The sequence below is a fragment of the Sarcophilus harrisii genome, chromosome 2, assembly GCF_902635505.1.
Source record: "Sarcophilus harrisii chromosome 2, mSarHar1.11, whole genome shotgun sequence".
NCBI classification, from domain to species: Eukaryota; Metazoa; Chordata; class Mammalia; order Dasyuromorphia; family Dasyuridae; genus Sarcophilus; species Sarcophilus harrisii.
In genome coordinates this window covers 199325790-199348746 of record NC_045427.1, presented here as the reverse complement: position 1 = coordinate 199348746, position 22957 = coordinate 199325790, and the positions used below count along the sequence as shown (strand labels likewise).

The window sequence follows — 22957 nt, the reverse complement described above, 5'->3', positions numbered from 1 at the left end:
AGGATAATATTTATAGGACTTATATATAAACAGGATAATATTTATAGGATTCAACTCTTCTATCTCTGTCCCTCCAAAGTCCTTGATATCCTGATTAATAATTGTTTCTCCTGGTCCATTATTTAAGGAAATCGCCAGCAATGTTTCATTTAACAACACACGCACATTTACCCTCTGATCATCTCTTCTACAGTTTTACAAATAGATATGGATATTCTACTCCCTTCAGATACTGAAGCATAATAAAATCAACTTTGTCTGGTTGACATGCCTGAATGGCATGGATCAATCTGCCCTCCTGGACATACTCACAGAAGAAATTTCAAGTGCCCCTCCATGGCCACCCATCCTCTTATCAGTTCTGTCTCCTCCCATTAGAAAGTAAATTCTTTAAAGGCAGAATTTGTCTTTGCTTTTCTATTTGCATCACAGCACTTAGCACAATGGTTGGCCCATAGTAAGTGATTGACAAATGCTTCTTTATTCACTCATTGGCATCAAACTGAATCCTCTTGGAACACAGCTTCTGGCAGTTCCCAAGATTGTCTGTACCTGTCAGACACCTGGCACCAGCAGGGCTCTAAGTATCAATGGCCAAAATACTCACCCTTGATGCCAGAGCATTTTGTTTGGATGAACAAATTATATCCCTGCCAAAACATAGCAATCTTGAGATTTTATTGGCAATTTAAAGCAACAAGAACAGCAGCTTGCCAAGAAAAAAGCATACATTCACTTTTTTTTTTTACCTACCTTTGCATTTATATCCTTGCTTGATTATGCCCCAGAGCTGCAATGTAAGACAAAATAAAATTAGGGAATCAGAAAGGAAAGCTGGAATGGAAACAAGGTCACCCAAGAGGAAGTACCAGGAGCTTCTAAGCACAAACAGGATGTATGTAGCTGTTTTAACACCCTTCCTGTCGAGAGAGGACTCCCTCCCCTCCCATTCCGTGTTATTAATGTGTCTGTCTTTCCACAGCTTCTCCAGCACTTTGTTTCCATCTTTGCTAATTTGTAGTGCATAAAAGTTTATAATTCACATTTTTCTTTTTGTTATCAATGATTTGGAGCATATATTCATATGGTTTTTGATCATATTCAATTTTATTTGTTCATTGCTGAACTTTGATTAACTCCCATAATCTTATAGTATCCTTTATAGTATACCCTTTTCTGGATATACTTTTTAGTATACCCAGTATACTCAGTAATAGCTCCTTCCTCAACTCTTATTAATAGTTAATATCTATGCCATTCATTCTCATTTAATATATACTATGTCTTATAATTTGTTTTAGGTCCATGCAATCCAATGGTATTTTTTTTCTCATATGTCTTTGTATTCCCAAAGTCTAACAAAGAACACATGTTGGGCAAATATTTACCAAAATCTTTCTAATGATAATGTTTTATTGGATGCCCAAATCACAACTAATTTCAAATTATATCTGTCATAGTGATATTAAGAACTCAAAAGTAAAGTGAAAGTTTTTCTTTATATCCCTAGTGCCTAATAATTGCTTAATAAGTACTGATTTAAGCTAAGTAAGCATTTTGTAAAATTCCATAGAAATTTGAACTTCTGCTTCCTAAGATGATTAATTAGTTAATTAATTATAACTGTAAATAACTAAGATGGCAGAGGTCCACTAAAGTAGTTAGATTTGAAGATTTTAACCTGGGTTCAAATTCAGATCTACTTTTTACCTGTGTAACTTGGAAATCATATCCTTCCCTGGGCCTCAGTTTTCTCATTTGTAAAATAAAAGCATTGGACTGCATAAACTTTAAAGTCCCTCCTAGATCTAAACTAAGTATCTTGTGAGATTCAAAGCACTATAAAAATACCAGTTATCATTATAATTATTATTATTATTAATCAACACTGTAGATTTCTTCAAGTACCAGGTCTAAAGTTTACAGTAATGATTTTTTTCTCTGAGCCTTCTATTATCTGTTCTATAATTCTGCATACCCTTACCCTTTTATATCTTCAGTAGGATTCAAAAGTCACTGCATTTTTTGAAAGGTAAAACATATATTTATTCTAATTTTTAAAATGTTTCATCTTGCACAAAGACCGCCAAAAATAAATCCCATAATCACAGATTATCTGAACTAGAAAAAAATTTAAAGGTCATTTAGTCCAAATCTCACCTGATTAAGAATCTTTTCTATTGTTCTAATCAATAAATTTTTATTAAGCCACTAATGCCTTGTATTATGTGTTAAGTACACCTCAGATTTGGGTAAAATTCATTCAAAAATTTGGGATAGAAGAAAATATAAAAGTAATGGAATTCAACCCTTTTAGTTTAAAATGGGGAAACTGAGGTCCAGAACATTTAAGTGATTTGCCCCACCTATTGCAGGAAATAAGAAAAATGGCTGGAATTCAAACATAGGTACTGTCTGAGTCCAGATCCAACATTTTTTCTTCTGATCCAAACTGCCCTTAAATTCTCAAATTCTTCCTAATGCTCAACTCTTTATTAGAGAAACAAAAGCAAAAACAAGTAAAGTTAGTTCCCCAAAGTCATACAATTATGTATCTGAGATCAGATTTGAAAGAGGAATTTTCCTAATTCCAGGACCTACATTTTATTCACAATATCAACTATATGTCCTAGACTTCACATACTAGGCTTACTAGTATAGACATTATTCAGGTAATGGAAACATCCTGAAGGCCCATCAGCATCTTTATCAAGAAAACCCCAGTGGAGCCGTAAAAGTTGGACATGACTAAAAAATTACTAAAGAAATGTAGATAAAATTTAAAAGGGAATCCTATGTTTTGTTTTGTTTTTTTTCCCAGAGAGACTTGGTTCTTAAACATTACCAGCATATTCATGGGCTTATTCTTTACTAAAATTCACAAACTGCTCTTTAACCATCCTTTTCTATCATGTACTTATAACACATACTGTTCTTTCCCATTTCGTCACCTAAGTTAATACCATTTACTATGACTATAATGTCCTTCCCTCATTCCAATGCAGAGTCCCTTACTTCTCAAGACAGCCCATTTTACTTTGTGGTAACTTTAATTGTTAGAAAACTCTTCTTTAGATCGAATTTAAATTGGTTGATCTGCAGGGTCCAATCTGTGTCCCTGTTTGAGTCCTCAAGTCCAAAAAAACCAAATCAAATCCTCTTCTTCATGTCAGGCCTTTAAATACTTGAAGACAACTCTCTCTCTCTCCCTCTTTTACTCTTCAGACAAAATCCATAGTCAATCCTCCTGGATCCAAATTATACTGCTTACCTCTGAGTAACCAATTTGTTATCAGTTTGATAATGCCTTTCCTAAAATGGTACAACATACAGCATATATCCTAGGAAATGTTCATTAGGAAAAATAGCAGCTTTGTCTCATACTGAGTTATAAGTTCATTTTTTGAGATTGACAATCTCCCATGGATTTTATTTCATTTCATATTTGTCTTTTGTGACAAAATATCAGATATATCACTGCTCTTCCTCTCTACCCTACCTTCCCTGGTGGAAAAAAGGAGCCAAAGAAGGAAGCAGCTAAAGGTTTGTTAATGTAAACCAAATGAGTTTTGTTTACCACTGCCTTTGTCAACAGCCTTTCTATTGGACTGAGAATTCACAGAGATACAAGATACAAGAAGAGCACACACTACTCTATTTTTAGTTTCTGAGTTTTTTCTCTCGGATTTTAGGAACTAAGTTCAACTGCACATACAGCTCAGAGCAAAAAGAATGATCAAGTCAATTCTATAACTTCACTAATTATCGGGGATTTGTTTATTTGTTTTAGTAGCTACTATACATTTTGTCCACAGCTGCTCACTAGCTTTCAATTTTTGGAATGGATCTTGACTCACACTTCAGATTTCTGGGATTCTTGTTTGACCCCAAGTCTATCAATCAGGGAGGAGTTGGACTACAGATTCACTTGCGAAAAATAATAGACATCAATCCTTCTTTTGCTAGTACTTTGTGACTTTCAAATTTAAGCCTTTCTCTCCCCAATCATTATGATGATGATGATGATTAATCAATCAAACAACATTTATTAAACATCTTTTATGTATCAGGCACTGTGCTAAACACAAGGAATTAATCTTCTCTCAAGAAGCTTAAATTCTGCATTCTATTAAATAAAATTTGATTCAAAAGGTAGGAGAAAATGTAGGCCAGCAAAGGAGAATTAAATTAAATATGAATTACAGACCATTAAAAGTGCATCAAATTTATGGAACTTTTAATGTCTATTTGACCTATTTCCTGGTAATTACACAAAAAGAAGCTTTTTTTTAGTAATGGTAGAGAGTGCCCTTTCAGAAAGATACTAACAAGTAAGGTTATTTTCTCTAGAATAGGGATTCTAAACCTTTTTGCCTTTGGAATTAATTTAATTGTTGTTTTACCGTATATGATAGAATCTGGATTCTTCTTGTGAGATATTTTTATTGTACTATTATGCATCTTAACATTTCTATGATAGAAATGCAATGAGGAATAGTGGCTAGAAAGCTGACATTGGTAGTACAGAAGTCCTTAGGTCAAATTCTACACAGACAGACTGTATGACTGTAAGTAAATCACTTGTCCTCAAGTATATAGATATATAAAATAGGCATACAAATCAAACATTTACTGATAACAAATCACAATTTCACAACTTTCATATTCAGTTAAAAGACTCCATATGGGATTATAACTCATAATTTAAGAAGATTTGCTCTAGGCTATGATAGTGTCCAAAGCTACCCAAGAAATTGATGTGCCAGTTTTATGTTTCCATCTTTCATCTTTTAAAAAATATTGTGATTTCATCTATGTTGACAGGCAGCAAGCTTTTATTAAATATTTACTGTTGGGTCCTATGTAAAGCACTGGGGATTCACATACAAGTAAAAAGAAAAGCATTCCTAGCTTTCTTTGAGCATACTTTCCCACCACACAGATTTCCTGGATTTCATCATCTCCAGCAACTTATCATTCTGCAAGATGAAATCAACTCTGAAACTTTCACTTCTCCAGATCATTTCCTACACTAGTTACAGGATTTCATTACGCTGGGTAAACCTCTTCCTCCCTTTTCCCTCCATCAACCTCTTTTCAGCATTTTTAGGTTTTGTTTTAGGTGACTTTGGACTTTTCTTTGTCTGCTCAGTGTTTAGGACGATGCCTGGCACTTAAAGAATATTTAACAAATGTCTATTAACTCTAATTCTGACAACACACAAAAAGTTGTAAAGTTAGATTAGAGTGTTATGAAAAATTTTGATTTTTTAAAATTTCATTTTGTTAATTATATTATTTAGGGAAGGGAGGTCAGGTCCATTTTTCCTATTTAGAAGATTGAGCTCACTGAAATCTATGCTGTGTGTTATAAAAAATAAGATAAGGCTTCAAACATTCTTCAGGGGAAAAAGCCAAAAAAGAGAGTCAAGTTTTCCCAAAATAATTTGACTTACCTTATTTAAGAAAGAGATTCTAATGAGGCAGACTCTAGAGCTCCCCAATTAATCTACTATGAATTTTCCAAATGTAGCTCAATCTGTAACTTTACTTAGTTTGCCTATAGAGTCTGTTTCACTAAGTTTGTTTCCTTAAGAAATATATAAAATTAAAATTCTGTTACACTTAACTTTATTCCACTTTTATGACACTGAAAGAACCATGAGATTATGAATCTGTCTTTAACTTTCATTATTTAAAAAATGTGATGTTGTAATATGTAAAATATCTATTTCTCAGTTATAATTTTCACTATTACAGTTTTTTTAAATTCCCCCCAAATATCAGGGTTAGTTTTTGGTTTGGGTTTTTTTAAGTCTTTAATCATTATAATTTAATGTTTAATCATTATAAAACCTAGAGTTTCTACTTCTACAATCTCTTTATTGTGCTAGATTTATTTGTGCAGCATAATATATCACATAGGCTCAAAGAGGAGATAACACAGAGGGGAAAGATAATCTAGAAGCATGATTGCAAAGAGCAGAAAGCATCAAAGGGAATGAAACAATGTGCCTCTGAACCCAGAGGAAATGCACTAGTGGGAGATGAGGTCCAGCAAGGCTATTCCAATGTGAGAAGATCCTTTTTGTCAAGGAATAAGAAAGCAGTCTAAAGATCCAGAGGCATATTGGGGAAGAAAAGGAAGCATGGCCCCCTTGGGGCTAGTCCTCAGAAGGAAGATCTCTGAAAAGAACTCATCAATGGCAGAAACAGCAACATACTTCCAGCATGGGTGGCTTCCAATGAGGTATTCCTCTATCAATACAAATTAGTACTTACTTTGTAATCTCTACTTAAGAGAGTTGAGAGAGGCTTTGAAAGAAAGAGGACTTAGCCACAGTCATATAGGATGTCTGGTACAGGATTTGATCCTAGGACTATCAAGGTCAGCTCTCTAACTACTACACTGCTTCTCTATCATAGAAATATTAAGATGTGTGTACATTAAGATATCAAAAAAGGAGTCCAATTAAAGTGGTGGAAAATGTGCATAGAATGGGCTGTCTTAGAACTTCCTTGAAGTCTTGGGAGGGACATACAATTGGGGTTAAGTGAATTGTCCAGGGTCCCATAGTTAAGTGTCTGAAATCAGATATGAAGTCAGGTCCTACTGACTCCAGAGCTAGTGCTTTATCCCCTGCCTTTCCTTGAAGTCTAGCAGAGACTAGATTACCCTTTATCAAAATATTATAGGAGCAGTGGAGAGGATTCACTTTCAGGTACAAATTGTCTGAGGCCATTGAACTAAAACATACTAGAAAGATCTAATTTATCATATTTTCCTGTTTAAATGTGGGCAGATTGGGGTAGTTATAAAGAGAAAAGGGCCTTGGGAATGAGGGAAAGGGTGAGAGAAAGATAAGGAGGTTCAGACAAAGAGGAAGCTGAGAACAGAAGAAGGAAGCATGGTGTAGTACAACAATTCTTAAAGTTTTCAAACTCCCTGGAGTTTCCCAGATTCTTTTCTGGAGGCTCAATATGTTTTTCATAATACTAATATGCTAGCTACATATCAAAATGCTTCCTCACTTTTCCAACTACAAATCTGTGTGAGGCAGAATTTTCTTCATATTGTTGTTGTTCATACTGAAGTGGTTTGCTATTTCCTTTTTCAACTCATTTACACATGAGGAAACAGAGGTAAAAGTGTTTAAACGTCTTACCTACAGTCATACAGCTAGAAAGTGTCTAAAGTCAGATTTGAATTCAAGTTCTCCCAAGTCTAAATCCAGAACTCTGTCCACTGCACCATATAGCTACTCATCAGTGGCCTCCTGCTCACTGTATTCCAGTTTAACTGGTCAACTTGCTTTTCTCCAATATGACATTCTATCTATCATCCTAAGCCTTTGGACAGGTTGTCCTCCATGTCTAGAATATTCTTCCTTTTTCTCCTCAGCTTCTTGCAACCCCTAGCTCCTATAAATACTTAGCTGAAATACCTTTTCCCACCTAAAACATTTTCTGATCCCCTGACTTGTTAGGGTTCTTCCCTCTTCCCATTATTTGCACATCCCTTGCTTATACGTTCTATTTTTTTTAGTTTACATGTTTGTCCCCCTTCCCTCCAGTAGAATGAAAGAGCAAAGACTTTTTTGTTTTGGGGAGTTTGATGTTTTCCACCCCCAACCTTTGCACAGTGTTTGGCATTCAGTAGTTTAAAAAAAACTTATTAAAAATTGATTCTCTTACCAAAAAACAACAAACAAACAAACAAACAAAAAAACCTGAGACTCAGAGTGATGAAATTGCTCGTAGATCCAGAGATAACAAGTAATAGGCCTGGGACACAAATCCATGTCTGGCTAATAATAGCACTTATAGTGCTTTTTAAGTTTGTAAAAAACTTTACAAATATCTCATGACAGTCTTATAGGTATTGTTATTACCCACACTTTACAGATGAGAAAAATGAGGAACACATGGTTAAGCAACTTGGTCAGAGTCTCACAGTAAGTGTCAAGGGTTGGCTTTAAACTCAAGTCTTCCTTACTCTAGGTCAAATGCTCCATCCACTGCTCTACCTACTTATCTGCTTTTGACTTGCAGCCTGATATTCTTTCCTCAGTCCCTTTAATTAAATTCAGGGCAAATGGTTCAGAATTGAGGGAAACATGAAGAGAGAAAAGAGTGTTGACTTTAACTACAGACCTTGACCTTGGAATTCTGGGACCTAAATGTGAATGTCAATTCAACTATTTACTCTGTGTCCCTAAACAAACATGTCATCCAGGCACTCTGGACCTTAATTTTGTCATCAACAAAATGAGTTGGACTAAATGACTAGGCCCCTTTCAACTCCTAATCCATGGTTTTGCAATTGATTCATGACTCCTTCCTGAATGATATAGATGGACAAAGCAGACACACGCCACTATTCATATGCTTTAATGCATCAGCACTACCTAGAGATAAAAATATTGATGGCAAATGGATGCATCCCACATCCCCAAATCAGTGCTGAATATGCCAAATGATTAAATGTTAGAGATACATGAAAATGGAAAAAAGGAAGGATTGCTTCACATCTACAAAATGAGGAAGTTAGATTAGATTATTTCTAGAGTACCTTTTATCTGTGCTTACTAGAACCCTTAGGATCCTCTTTTCCTCCAGAATTCCTCCTTCATGCTAGGAAGGAGGGGAGGACTCCATTATTCATTCTGTTCTTCAAGATAGGAGGGGAAATAGGAGTACACCAAATTTTCAACAGGTACCCATGAGGGATGAGTCAGATGGGATGGTGCTGGCTGTCAACAGAATGACAGGCACAAAGTAGCTCAAGTTGGTTCTAAATATAGAATAATGTTTTCCAAGCCAGCTTTATATTTAGAAAGTCATGTCTCCAGCTTTGATTTGCCTTGATGCTGAGTTAAAGGCAAGTGTTTTTATTTTAATTTATGGCTACAAATAAAGGTAAATTGAGTAATGAAAGTAAATAGTGCCATGCATATTGCTAATCAGGTCCCATCTTTGGCAAAATTAGGAAATGAGACTGATTCAAGTATCTTTTGATAGAAAGAGTACTGATTTTTGGGTCAGGAAACTTGTGTTTTAGATGTGCCTCTGCCACCTTTTAGCTAGACAACTTACCCTGTCTCTTTGGGCAATTGAAATGAAAGGATTGAGACATATGGAATCCAAATTACCTTTCAACTCTAACCCTAATAATTCTATAGAATTTTTTTTCACTTTTTTCTCATTATAAATAATGTATTTCTAAGTGTTGAAAAGGCTTTCTTGGACCAAAGAAATGAATTTCTAATGATGGGATATTATTAGGTAGTAGGAAAAATCATTTTGAAGAAAGACTTTCCTAGTGCTCTACAAATTATACTGTTAAAATAATTGGTCAAAATTATCTCAGAAGTTAAAATGATTGGAAGAATGCTAAGTGAAATGAGCAGAACCAGGAGATCATTATATACTTCAACAACGATACTGTATGAGGATGTATTCTGATGGAAGTGGATTTCTTCGACAAAGAGAAGATCTAACTCAGTTTCAATTGATCAGGGTTGGACAGAAGCAGCTACACCCAAAGAAAGAACACTGGGAAATGAATATAAACTGCTTGCATTTTTGTTTTTCTTCCCAGGTTATTTTTACCTTCTGAATCCAATTCTTCCTGTGCAACAAGAGAACTGTTCGGTTCTGCACACATATTGTATCTAGGATACACTGTGACATATTTAACTTGTATAGGACTGCTTGCCATCTGGGGGAAGGGGTGAAGGGAGGAAGGGGAAAAGTCGGAACAGAAGTGAGTGCAAGGGATAATGTTGTAAAAAAAATTACCCAGGCATGGGCTCTTTCAATAAAAAGTTATAATAAAAAAAAGATTGGAAGAATCAGCTAAATTACACACTATAAGGTAGAGCTTCTTAAATTTTTTCCAGTCACAAACCCCTTTCACCCAAGAAATTTTTATATAACTTCAGATATACAGATATATAAAATAAGTCTACAAATCACAATTTATTGATAACAAATAATAATTTTGCAACCCCATGTTCAGTTATATGATTACATATAGGGTCTGGAACCACAGATTAAAAAGCTGGGCTATAAGTTATGCATCAGATAGTTATGTGATTTTCCTTAAAACTAAATGGTCATACTGGAACCAAATAGAAAGGAAATTTCAAAAACTCTTAAGACAAAACTATAGAGGTAGCAACCTACTTTAATTGTTCATAAAGCTAGCCATATTTAGAAATAACCATTTGATAGCCAAATGATGAACTGAAATCAGTCAGTCCAATATCCACCGAATACCTAATATGTATAAATATTATCATATGTCCTCTGGCAAGTGGGAAAGAACAATAGATTAAAAAGCTCCAAGAAGAAAAATTGGAGAAAATGAATACCAATACCCTCATTTAAAACATGAACAATCTGTGGCCCAGAGAAAAATATCATATACCCTAAGGTTCAGAAGAAGTAAAAGAATTGGGATTCATACCCAACCCATTGATTTAAATCTCCAAAAAAGAATCTGGGAAACTTTAGGGGTCTTTAGACCACAATTTTGAGAATTGCTTCACTGTTCCATGCTTCTCTCTTCTGTTTTTAACTTCTTCCTTCTCCTTTCCTCACTCTTTCCCTTCCATGATTACCAAGGCCCTTCTTTTCTCTTTATAACTACTCCCACCTACCCACATTTAAACAGGGAGATCTTCCCATAATCTTTTAAGTTCCATGGCCTCAAAGGCTATCTGGTCCAATTGGTACCTGAAAGTGAATATCCTCCACTACTCCTACATTTTGATAAAGGATCATCTAGCCCCTGCTTAAATAACTTCAAGCAGGGGCTGCTAAGTGTTACAGTGGACAGAGCACCAGCACTGGAGTCAAGAAGACCTGACTTCAAATTTGACCTCAGACATTTATGAGATGTTTGACCCTGGTTGAGTCACTTAACTCCAATTGTTCCCAAGAAGACTGAAACAACTGAACAACAACATAGGGGATTAATCAGCCTGGATTGATTATAGAGGATGTTAAATGTCAAGTAGAAAAATTTGCATTTGATTCTAGGAGTAATAGGGAGCCCTTGGAGCTTCTAACAGAGTCTAGTGTTATACTTAGATGCGCATTAAGAGTATCATTGTTAAAATTATTTTGAGAATTGATTAGAAAAGGAAGAGACAGGAAACAGAAAAATTAAGAGATTATTAGGACTTCAGGCAAGAAATAATAAGAGATAAACTAGGGTGGGAAGCATACAAATAGAAAAATATGGATGTGAAATATATTGCTGAAGTAAAATTAATGTGACATCATCATTTGATTAAAGTGAGGATTGAAGGAGAAAAAAAGAGTCAAGAACACCTCTGAATTTGCAGATCCAGATTATTGAAAGGATAGGAGTCTTCATCAAAAAAAAATTTGAAATAAAAAAGGAAGTTAGGAATAGAAGTTAGTTTGGGGAGGAAGGTGGTGGTGGTGATGATGGTGGTTATGATCATTGTGGTGGTTATTGTTGTTGTTGAGTCATTCAGTCATGTCTCTATAGACCCCTTGGACCATAGCATGTGAATACTGTCCATGAGGTTTTCTTGGCAAAGATATCAGAGTGTTTTGGCATTTCCTTCTCCTCTGGAGAAAGATAATGGCTTCTATTTTTCATCTATTAGGTTTGAGATGCAGGTGATGATGGCCACATATATCGATTTAGGGGTAATTTACATTGACGTGATAATTAAACTAGTGTGATCTGGGAGAGACTCCCAAAGTAGTTATCAGACAAGTATTTTTTTACACCATGCCCTGCTCCATAAAAAAAATGCTATTATTACTAATATATTATTCTTAAGTGTTATTATTATAATTAATAATATCATAACATCAACAATAATAGTAATAAAAATGCAGACTAGAAACTTTGCTACTAACAACTGAAGAATCCTTCATGCTAGTATAAACACTTTCTCTTAGTGATGAAAGTTGTTTATCTAACATGACAGTATATTCCATTGTTCAACACATTTGCACAAGCTGTCTCCCACATCTGGAATATTCTTTGTCTCTCCTCTGCCGTTTTGAATCTCTTGTTCCCTTTAAAGTTCAGCTCAAATATTACCTTCTTTACTCCCCTCTAGATGTACATACCTTCCAACTACTAAGGATTTGCCAAAGGACCCATATTAGGCCCTACATCCTCAGAGCTCAAATCTACTGCATCAGGCTGACTCTAATCACACACAATTTTGATGAGGATCAAATTGAATTAATTGATAATAGAAAAGAATCAATCTTTTTAGTATCATAATACTTGTAAAGGGTTTATGCTTGGAAAGTACCACTGAGAGCCACAGATCCAAGATTAGAATTATAAGATCCTTGACTTCATAAAGTTTGGATTATTTTACTTTATTTCCCCAGTGCTTAACATAATTCCTGGTACATTACAATGCTTAACAAATGCTTCTTAACTGATTGATTTGCTGGATTAATAATAGGAGGATAGAGTTGGAAGGGGACAGGGATAGGAGACTGGGAACAGGGGCTCACACAAGTACAAAGATAGTCAAGTATAATCCTTTTTTGGGGGATTCCTAATTAGGGGATTCCTAATCCCCACTGCCAAAAAGCAAAGGACCAAGTCAACTAAGAGGGAGGGAAAGAGCATGAATGCCTTGGTAATAGAGATAAAAATCTTTTGAGATTATAAAAGTCTTCATATAAAAACTAGTACTACAGAGCTTCTTTCTGACTGAACTACCGAACAATACAACAGCACACACTTTGGGAGCTATTTACTTGAATTGTTAGTATTTTATTACTTTTCATTTATTTTGTATTTGTTTATTTGTCTAGATTTTGTCCCTCAGATCTAAAGAAGAATGTAATCATCTTGAGGGCAAGGCTTGTTTCACTTTTCGTATTTGTATCTTGCCTGGCACATATTGTTATTACTGTTGTTATCGTTCAGTAATTTTCAGTCACGTCCAACTCTTCATAATCCCTTTTGGGATTTTCTTGGCAAAGATATTAATATGGTTTGTCATTTCTTTCTCCAGTTAATTTTACAGGTGAGGGAACTGAAGCAAACAGGGTAAGGTGACTTGCCAGGGACACACATCTAGAAATTGTCTGAAGCCAGATTGAATTCAGGGGGATGAGTTTTCCTGAATCCAAGTCTGCTGCTCTATCCACTGTGCTACCTAGTTGCCTCGTTGGCACATATTAGGAATTGAACAAGTGCTTGGTCAACTGAATTATGTTGAATATATGATAGTATCCTTTCTTCATCACTTAGTATATAGTCATTTATCATGAGGGAAGGAATGCATTACAATGGAAACAACACTGAGCAACAAAGGATTCAGAAAGACATGAAGGTTTTTGTTACTCCTATCTTGCCATGGACTTACCATGTATATGGTAGCAAATAACTTACTTAAGCATTCATTTCTTTTTATATTAAATGGACATAATGATGCCCATTAGTACAATCAAAAATGGTTTTACTAACACAAAGGCATCCTTATTTGTATACAGTTTTGATAAAGTACAGTGTGCTAAAGCTATTGTGGCAACATAATGTAATAGAAAATGAATGAAACTGAGAGTCAGTCACAATACTTGTGTTCTAGATCCAGAATGGATTTAAAACTGGATGAAATCAAAGAGTCCAACTCCCTTATTACAGAAGAGAAAGCCAAAGGCAGGGAGTTGACTTCAATCCATCAACAGTCATTTATTAAGTGCCTACATGCTAGATGCTATAATTCTCTCAGGATGTAATACAATGAGGAATCAAACACATATTTGTGTGCCTAATCAATATAATGAAGGGTCTGGTTGAAAAAAACTTGATAAGATCTTTTCAGATTTTACATTCTCTGAATGATTTTTTCACTTATTCTACAAGATAGACTTTATTTCCAATGTCACTATCATTTCTTTCCCACTTTTCTCTTTGCATGGAATATTCTCCCATATCTATCAATTAACTAACCAATGAACAGGGTTCATTCCCTTGTTTTTGAATTCATCAAGATATATCTTCTCTAATTTTGAATATAATAAGGTAACATAGCTGGTTTTGGAGTCAGGAAAAACTGAATTATAATCCTGCTTCTTATACCTATTGACTATGTAATTGAACAAGTCATTTCAACTTTTAAATAGCTAAGGCAATTCTTGAAGGCTGTTACAGATTTGTTCCTTATCATCTGTAAAGGGAGTTTGAAAAATAGAAATTTTCTAGACCAATGGGCATCCCATTTTCAAATCCCCAAAATATGGAGAAACCAAAAGTTTGACTTTTCTCACTTGCTGATTAGTCCACAAATAATTCTCAAACTATAAGGATAACAAAGTACATTCTACTTTTATTAAGTTTTACTACTTACCTCGGATAACATTTTTTTTTCCTTTCTAAATTTGGAAGCAACTTTGAACTACTGATCTTTGCATTGAATCAAGTTGAATTTCAAAAGACTGGTAATATGGAACTACACAAAATAGATGACAACACAATTCCCTACTAATTTGTGATTATCTGTAAATAATATTAATGTCTGTGTATTTTTTTATCAACTACAAAGAGAAAAAGACAGAGACAGACAGAAGAGAGACAAAGACAGAAAGACAGAACTAGAGGGAAAGATGAAGTGTGGAATAGATAGGAAGACAGGAATCTAAACAAAAATAGGAAAACAGAATTAAAAAAAATTTAACTTACGAATCCTGCACAATGTTCACAGAAAGTTGGTTTAAGATAGGTCACCTCTTGAAAATTATGGACAAATCCTGGTCCCATTTTACATTGGAGTTGAGATTTAGCTCTTAGGAAATAAGCCATCATTTCATCTTTACTAATTAAGCCATCCCTGTTAAAAGAGAGAAAGGAGGAATGCTATTAATATAATGTTAACAATTTAAATCTTCTATTTTAATCCACTATATGGTGCCATATTTCCACTCATTTCTCTCCCACTTCTAGTGATTGAAAACAGATTCACTCTCCAGAAAAAAAATCTGAGAAAGGGCACAAAGACATGAGGAGGTGTCCATGCATGTCGTTTGGTGTATTTACGTGTATGTCCAGCAAATACAAAACCCATTTCCAGTTTGGAATACTTGTACCACCTATGTAAGGTTCCTGGCTTCCCCCAGCTTTATTTCTGTTTCACAGGAATCATGAAGAAAATAGGGCAAGCTAATGATTCCACTTCACACTTAACCAATTCTGCTTCACTTGGTACCTTACTACTTCTTGAAATCTTTATTCATTATCGACTTACTATTGTTTCCCTTACAAAAGTCCCAGATGCTGTTCTAAGCCATTTATACTTTCTTCCTGTAACTCCCAAGTGTCTCCTTTGTCTCCTCCAACCAGACAAATCTGCCTATAGTTTACTGAGAACAAGACTATCTGCAACAGACTACCTCATCTCCCTCTTCTCTGTTGGACAGTACATCTTCCTTGACCTTTTTATGTTTCATCTTCTTCTCTAATCATTCTGCCTGTCCTTTTGATTCCATACCTTTCCATCTCCTCCAGAGATCCCATTCCTTATGCATCTTAAATTCCTTCCTCTTCACTGACTGTTTTGTTTGCTTAAAAACATGATAAATTCTCCTCTATTCTTAGAACAACCTTTAACTAACACATAAGTTCTTGAATTTCTTTCTTACGTGGCTTCTGTGATTCAAAACTATTCTAGTTATGTTCCTATCTTTTGGACCATCCTGTATACAGTTCCCGTTTTATTTCCTCATCCTGTCCTATAAGTGGAAGTGATTCAGTTTCAGGCCTCATTTCTTCTTGTTCGATGTCATTTAACCCTGGAAAATTCATCCATCTTTTTCTCATGGTTTTACTTTTCACTTGTGTAAAGATAACTCTCAAATCTATTTTTGACCTCTGAAGAATACTCCTAGAATCTAATATAGTGCTTTACACAAAGGAGATATTTAATATATATTTGTTGAATTTAGTTGAATTAATTAGTATAATCATATGAAAATATGCTGTTGGCTTTCATTCCTACTACTTTTAAGCTTTTTATTACAATAATTTGATTTATGTTTGAATTTTGATTGGGCATGTGTGTGTATCTATGTATGTGTGTATATATATATATTATGTATGTGTTTTATACATATATACATAAGTATATATATAATTAAGTTCATAATTCAGTTAGTTAGTTTCTGATTTTAAAAATCTATGTAATAAAGTCTTTATAAAAACTATTATATATATATATATATAAAATAAAGTCTTAAGTATATTTAAAGTTAATAGGTTTAAAATATTCTAAAAATTCATTGTTGTTTTGGTGTTACAAAATTAAAAAGTAGTCTACTTTTCAAAACATCTTCACAAGAACAAAATGATTTCTGAAACTAATATTCATGGTAATATATATAACTAACTTGGTCCTCTAGGTAAACTAAGTAAGAGCAAATACAATAATATCTATTTGGACTTTCAACTTAGAAATCCACAAAAGCAGGATGGCTCCATTTCTCCAGAGAGATTGTGACTTTCAGTGTCAAGTCAAGTCAACAAGAATTTATTGATTTTACTTGCAGCAGTATTTTGGCATGAGGTATTCCTCTTGAGGTTCCACTGGAGAATTTCACTGAATAATGGGGGGGAATAACATGTAATTGCATGAAAGGCACTGCTTTGAGCAGTGTGTGAGGAAGGTGAGTGACAAAAGTGATGAAGAATTTGACAGACCATTAAGTATTCAACTTTAGCTTTTGATACAAGGACATTCCTATGCCAGGTCTTTTATCTGGCAGCTATGGTAAGGGAGGGATTTTTTTCATGCCTGATGGGATGTTCTCCATTTCATCCAGGGAAGGAAGAGGTATAAAAAGTGATTCCATTTCATTTCAAAGAATATATTGAACCAAACATCTGTGTTCTAATGAGTACTTAATGAGCTAAGAAGTTATACTCATGAAGTATTTTTCTTTACTATTCATTTTTAATATTTAATGCTTCCATCAATCAAATGAGTTGTTCCATATTTCAAATATCAAATGAAGAATTAGAGGTTTAGTTAAGATACACTTGTGAAAAAATGTCAAGATTTTTCTTGGTATGTCAAATAAATTCCAAATTGTTATTGTTTAGTGTTATGTTTGATCTTTTGTGACCTCATTTGAGCTTTTCTTGGAAGAGATATTGGAATAGTTTGCCATTGTTTTCTCTAGCTCATTGTATAGAAGAGGAAACTGAGGTAAATAGGATTAAGTGACTTACTCAGTCACCCATATAGCTAGTGTCTGAGGCCTAAGTTGAACTCAGGTCTTCCTGACTCCAAGCCTGGCACTTTATCTACTGCACCACCTTCCTGTTTACAAAATTCCAAATTATATTTTTGAAAATTTTTACATTAAGAAAATTGTTGAGGATGTTTAATTGATACTGTCTGTTTCTCCAATAGAAATGGCTTTCTAATCCCATAGCATCTTTAGAATTGTTTTATTTCTCAAGAATCATTTAAAAATACAGATAATTCTGTTTTATTCATGAAAATCTTTACTGCTATTTCTTCATTATCTATTATTATGGAGTGCAGATAGAATCAAAATATCATAGATTTTGTAATTGTGATTCAACTTTTGCCATTGCTCCTATTTTGATTTATCTGAATTTCACCTCTATGCTCTTCTGATAAAAATTGTAGGACCACTGAAATAGCTGAAATCATCAGAAGGAAAATAAAAGAGAAGTCTTGAGCCCAGATAACATGAAAGTTAATCACTTTGCATTTTATAACAAAATTTGAATGACTACACACAGTACAATTTAGATTAGACAATTCTTAATTACTAGTGGCAAATCAGATATACAAGCTTGAGTCTTCTGATTAAGGTGTTATGTAAAACTATAAATACATGAATTAGGAATGAAATAATCTATTCTGGTCTCTAAAATGTTTGAGGAGTGAGGATGAGAAGGAGAGAGTTAAAATTTTTTAAAAAGGCAACTCACTGGTCTTTGTCCAACACACAGAAGGAATCCAAGAAGGGAAAGTTGGCGGCAATACTTTCAAAGTCCTCTTGGGAGATATACCCATCATGGTCATGATCATAGTTTCTAAAAACAGACTGCAAAGTAAAAACATGTGTGTTTACCAATGCCAACCTAATGGCAACAGAAAACCTAGCCAAGAGGCAAGTTCACCTCCCAAAATGGGAGAGTTTCAAAGTGTATTTTTGAAAAGTATCTAAACTGACCATTTGTTCCACTGACTTTATACATCTATCTATTTGTCTGCCCTTGGAATATTACAATTTACCAAAATTTCAATGAAACCCCATTTACTTCTTTAAGTTCCAATAAGTACATGATTCATCATGTACTTTCAAGTATCTGCAATTAGCCTAACATTTACACACTAAAGGTAGAAGGTCATTTCCTTAGATGAAATCTTTCTATTTGTCATTCAAATATTTTGTGCCCATAAACCCATATGATCTCTTTCTCAATGTCATGCCTCATCAAAAATTCTCTCTTTGTACCACCACCAAAAATCTTTTTCTTCCCCAATTCAAATTCACTGAGATTTTTCTTTCAATATGAAACTTATTTTTTTTGGATTGTGCAATATTCAATGACTTCTTTGTAATTTTAAAAAGCATATTATGAAAGTACTCTTTATGCTTTATGCTCATCATTCCAGAACATGTAATAATCAGTTCAACTAAGTTTTTTCCCATCACATGATTTCCATCTCCAAAGATGTCTCTATTTTTCCTGTTGTTGCCTGTTTTTTGCTGTTGCAAAACAATGTGGCATCAGCCAACCATAATAAATATTTACAGAACCTCATCTTGCATTAAAAGTTCTTGCTCTTTACAAATGACATTTGTTGTACAGCAAACCCCAAATATAAATAACATCAACTATTCAGTTCAATAAACATTTAAGAAATATGCCCCATGTATAAGGCTTTGTGCTGAGCACAGGAATTAAATGAAAAAAAAATTTTTTTTTTAAAAGGAAAATCTAGCATTCCCTATCCTCAAATAACTTATTTTCAACCTGTGGTAATTGAGACTCATCAACTATTTTCCAATTCAAGTAAGTTGGTAAGCTGATCAGTGAATTTTCCATGGAATGTATTCTTTAGTGAAGATTTTTTTTTAAATTTCACTTTTAAAACAACCCTAGAATGCTGGGACCCCAAATGTTATCACCTACTTGCTAGGGACAGTGATTTGGACATTAAATATCATATTCAAAACAGGAAATTAGAGTGACAATGTGGAGAAAGGAGAATGAATGGGTGAAGTTAAAATGAAAATAGATTAAAAAAGAGAAAAGTACTACTCAAGATCTAAAGGTCATACATAAGTTGGTATCTAGAAATTTTATGCACTTTGTCCTGAGGAAGTCTTTTACCATGAATTACTACTATGCCTAAAAACTAACAGAAAGTTTGAAGGAGTCAAAGAAATTTGAATGTATTGTGTGTTTTGTTACTCAGCAACTTACCTCGACTAACTTCCTTATGTGCTTGTTAATAATAGTCAGGTCAGGCTTGGGCATCACCCCCGATGCCCACTCCAATGGCACTACTGGTTTGTTAGGAGTTGTAGGAGAGGTAGGCTACAAAAAAGTGCATTTTTCAGTGTGAACTCTGATTTAAAAAAATCCCATTTCATCTCTAGAATATACAATCTTAGAAGCATCACTATAGACCTTCGAGTTATTTTAATGATTAAATGAAACTATAGGTGCAATGAAATATAAAACAGAATAGAAATGGAACTCAGAGAATCATTGAATAAAATTCTCTCTTGTGAGGAAGACACCATAAAAAACATACATGAATACATACATACATAGATCTATGGTCAACTAGAAGCAAAACCAGATCTCTCATTTGAATAGTTGCCCTGATTCATATACCTGCGACGGGGTTATTTTCACACAAGTGCGATGTGGTTGCCATTTGTAGATTTAGAATAATACCAGACTTGAAGAACTCTTTATCCATATGGAACAATTCCATAGGTCACTCTAGACACTGACTTAGCAATACATCCAAAGAAAAACCAAATATAAAGCATAAAAATACATATTGCTTATCTAATAATATGCTATTAGTTGGGCAAATCATCTGATTAGCCCAGAAAGTTGGCAAAGTATGGCCAAAAACTGTACAAAAACAGGTAGTGGGACGGATTTAGTCTCCAAGCCATGGCTTGCTGATACATGGTTTACCTCATCTGTACATAAATCTTGCACAAGTCCAGGTACCTGCATATCTATCTACTGATAGATAATAAATGGGTTGAGAATTGAATAAGATAGCATGAATATGCAATATGACATTTTGAAAATTATATACCATTTTCAGTGAACCTAAGCTCCTTCCTGCTGTAAGAACTTCTTCATACTATTTTCCTTTGGATAATTCTATAATGGCTACAAAATATGATCTCAAAAACAAAATTATAGGGCACCAGAGACTAATCAGTAGATCCAAAGATCATAGATTTGGTATTAAAGGAGAACTCAAATCATCTAGTTCAATGTATTTTTTTTTTCTGATGAACAAACTGAGGTACTGAGAGCTTAAATGACATGCGAAAGGTCACAGGTCTTGGCTGAGCTGGGAGCCAAATCCATCTGAATAAATCCAGTATGCTTTTTATTACTATATAAGGAAAGATCATTATGACTAAGGGTAATTAATTTTTGGCCTATCATGAGGGGAAAGATGCAAGGGGGGTACAAGTCAGGTATACATCCTTTCCCCAAAAAGAGGAATTGAGAAGTGGCAAATCATCATGTCTCTGGACCTCTGTTTCCTCATTTGTAAAATGAAGAAAAGAACTAGATGACCTTTTCTAAGGCCCTTATCTGTAAATCTATGATCCTGTGGTTTTATAAATGTTCTCTTGATTTAATCCTAAAATTGAATTCTAAGAAGTATGAAGAGATGAAGTAAATAACTATGATGGAACATATTCCTTGTACGAGGGGAAAAGTGGCTGCTTGTGAACAGGAGGCAGGAGGCAATTGAGAAAATATAAGTGTAGGATGAGACAGAATGGCTTAACCTAGAAAAGGTCAGAAATTTTTGTTTTATTCTTTCCATAGAGAGGTAATCAAGGGGTTTAAAAAACAAAGTGAGAAGCTTTAGCAGTTTTTTTCAATGTCTTTGTAGCCTTTTCTACCTTTACCTCAACTAAGTGGACTAGAGAATACAACACTGGTATTGTAGTCAGGAAAACCCGAGTTCAAATCTGTCCTCAAGCAAGTCACCTACCCTATGCCTGCCTCAATTTTCACAACTATGAAATGGAGATAATCGTAGCACCTATATTCCAGGATTGTTGTGAGGATGAAATGAAATATTTGTCAAATATTTAATATAGTATATATAGTATACAGAGTATATACTTAATCTTTTTTTTTCCTTCCTTCCTTCTTTCCTTCCTTACCTCCTTCCTTTCTTCTTTCCTTCCTTCATTCTTCGTTCCTTTTTTCCTTCCCACCTTTCTTTTCTACCTTTTTTTCTTCTTTTCTCCCTACTCTCCCAATTAAAATTAGAATACCAGGGTTGAAGTTAAGAGTGAGGAGATAAGTTTCAAACTTATACCCCAATAAGTTTATAGAGAGGTAGCGTAATATAATGAGTAAAGTTCTAGACTTGTATCAAGACTTGAATTCAAATTCAGGCCCAGACACTTACTAGCTACATGATTAGCAAATTAATTAGCCACTCTGAGTCTCAGTATCCTCCACTGTAAAATCATGTTAATGACAGTACTTGCCAGAGTTGCCTTACAAAATGAGATAATAGATAACAGTGCTTTGCAACCACTGAATTATTTTTTTTTCCCGTGAGAAAATGCACCTCCCACTCTTCACTAAAGAAGAGTAAGAGTCTCTGAAGTGGAGCATTACTGTCAAACTTAGTTAATGTATTTGTTACTTTTGCTTCTTCCTTTTTTTTTCTTTTTGCCATAATGACTAGTCCATTAAGTATGAATGAGTACAAGAGATTATCTTCAGAAGAAATGAAGGTCATGTAAATTAAACGATAATAACATTTTAAAACTAAAAAAATTAAATATATATATATATATATACACATAAATAAGTATATATGTGTATATGTATGTGTGTATGTGTGTGTGTGTGTATAGTGAGTTTTCATTATGGAGCTATAACCTAAATCAGTTGATGGGAAAGGGGAAAGCATCAAAAGCATGAGAATTTTTGCATTCATGTTATTTGGTTATATTTGTGTGGCTAAGGTAATGTATTCATAGTAATAAAGGTGAAATAGTTTTCTAACTGCTTAGTCTGTAGAGTGATTCCCTCAGAAATTAGTATTCGATCAATAGGTTCAGTTGAGAGGTATAGAATTCCCTCCTTTCCCTTTTCTGCTGGCTCTATAGGTCACTCTGAGAGACTATTTAAAGAAAATAACTAATTGGTATCCTAATTGATAACATTTCTGCTGGGAACAATCTTCTAGTTTTCAATTGAAAGTTTATTTCTTTCTTCCACATTCACAAGTAGCATTATTTCATGTAAGTCTATCTCTCTTTGGAAATATCATTTATCTTTTGCTCTTGCTATGTGAATAGGCCATCTCTTTTTTTTTCCACTCAATTATACACTTCTCTGGCGACATCCTTTAACAACTTTTCCAATTTATTTCCTTTTTTGTAATGTGTTGAAACCTGTTTATTCTGTTATGAACTTTGTCCTTTGCCTTGTAGATGATCTTTAACTGCAATTCTTCAGAGGCTGTATTATTCTATGACATAACTGTGCAATATCACAGAATAATTTGTTGTTGTCATAAGGTTATTTCAGCAGAGTCAAATTTTGATGATCCCATTTGGGGTTTTCTCAGAAGAGATACTGTCGAGTTTACATTTTCTTCTCCAATTCATTTTTTAGATAAGGAAACTAAGGCAAACAGGGTTAACTGTTCAGGGTCAC

The 22957-nt window shown here is 34.2% G+C and overlaps 1 protein-coding gene across 5 annotated transcripts in view; it reads right to left on the bottom strand.

The window, feature by feature from the left end:
* RASGRP3 (RAS guanyl releasing protein 3) overlaps positions 1–22957 on the bottom strand; it is a 137298-nt gene that overhangs the window by 11674 nt on the left and 102667 nt on the right. For all 5 annotated transcript variants that reach the window (XM_023494613.2, XM_031951258.1, XM_023494612.2 and 2 more), the window contains 4 exons: positions 19484–19597; positions 17978–18093; positions 14702–14849; positions 754–790 (listed from right to left, as the gene is read on the bottom strand). In XM_023494613.2, the coding sequence (XP_023350381.1) occupies positions 754–790; positions 14702–14849; positions 17978–18093; positions 19484–19597 (415 nt within the window). The remainder of the gene's footprint in view (positions 1–753; positions 791–14701; positions 14850–17977; positions 18094–19483; positions 19598–22957) is intronic.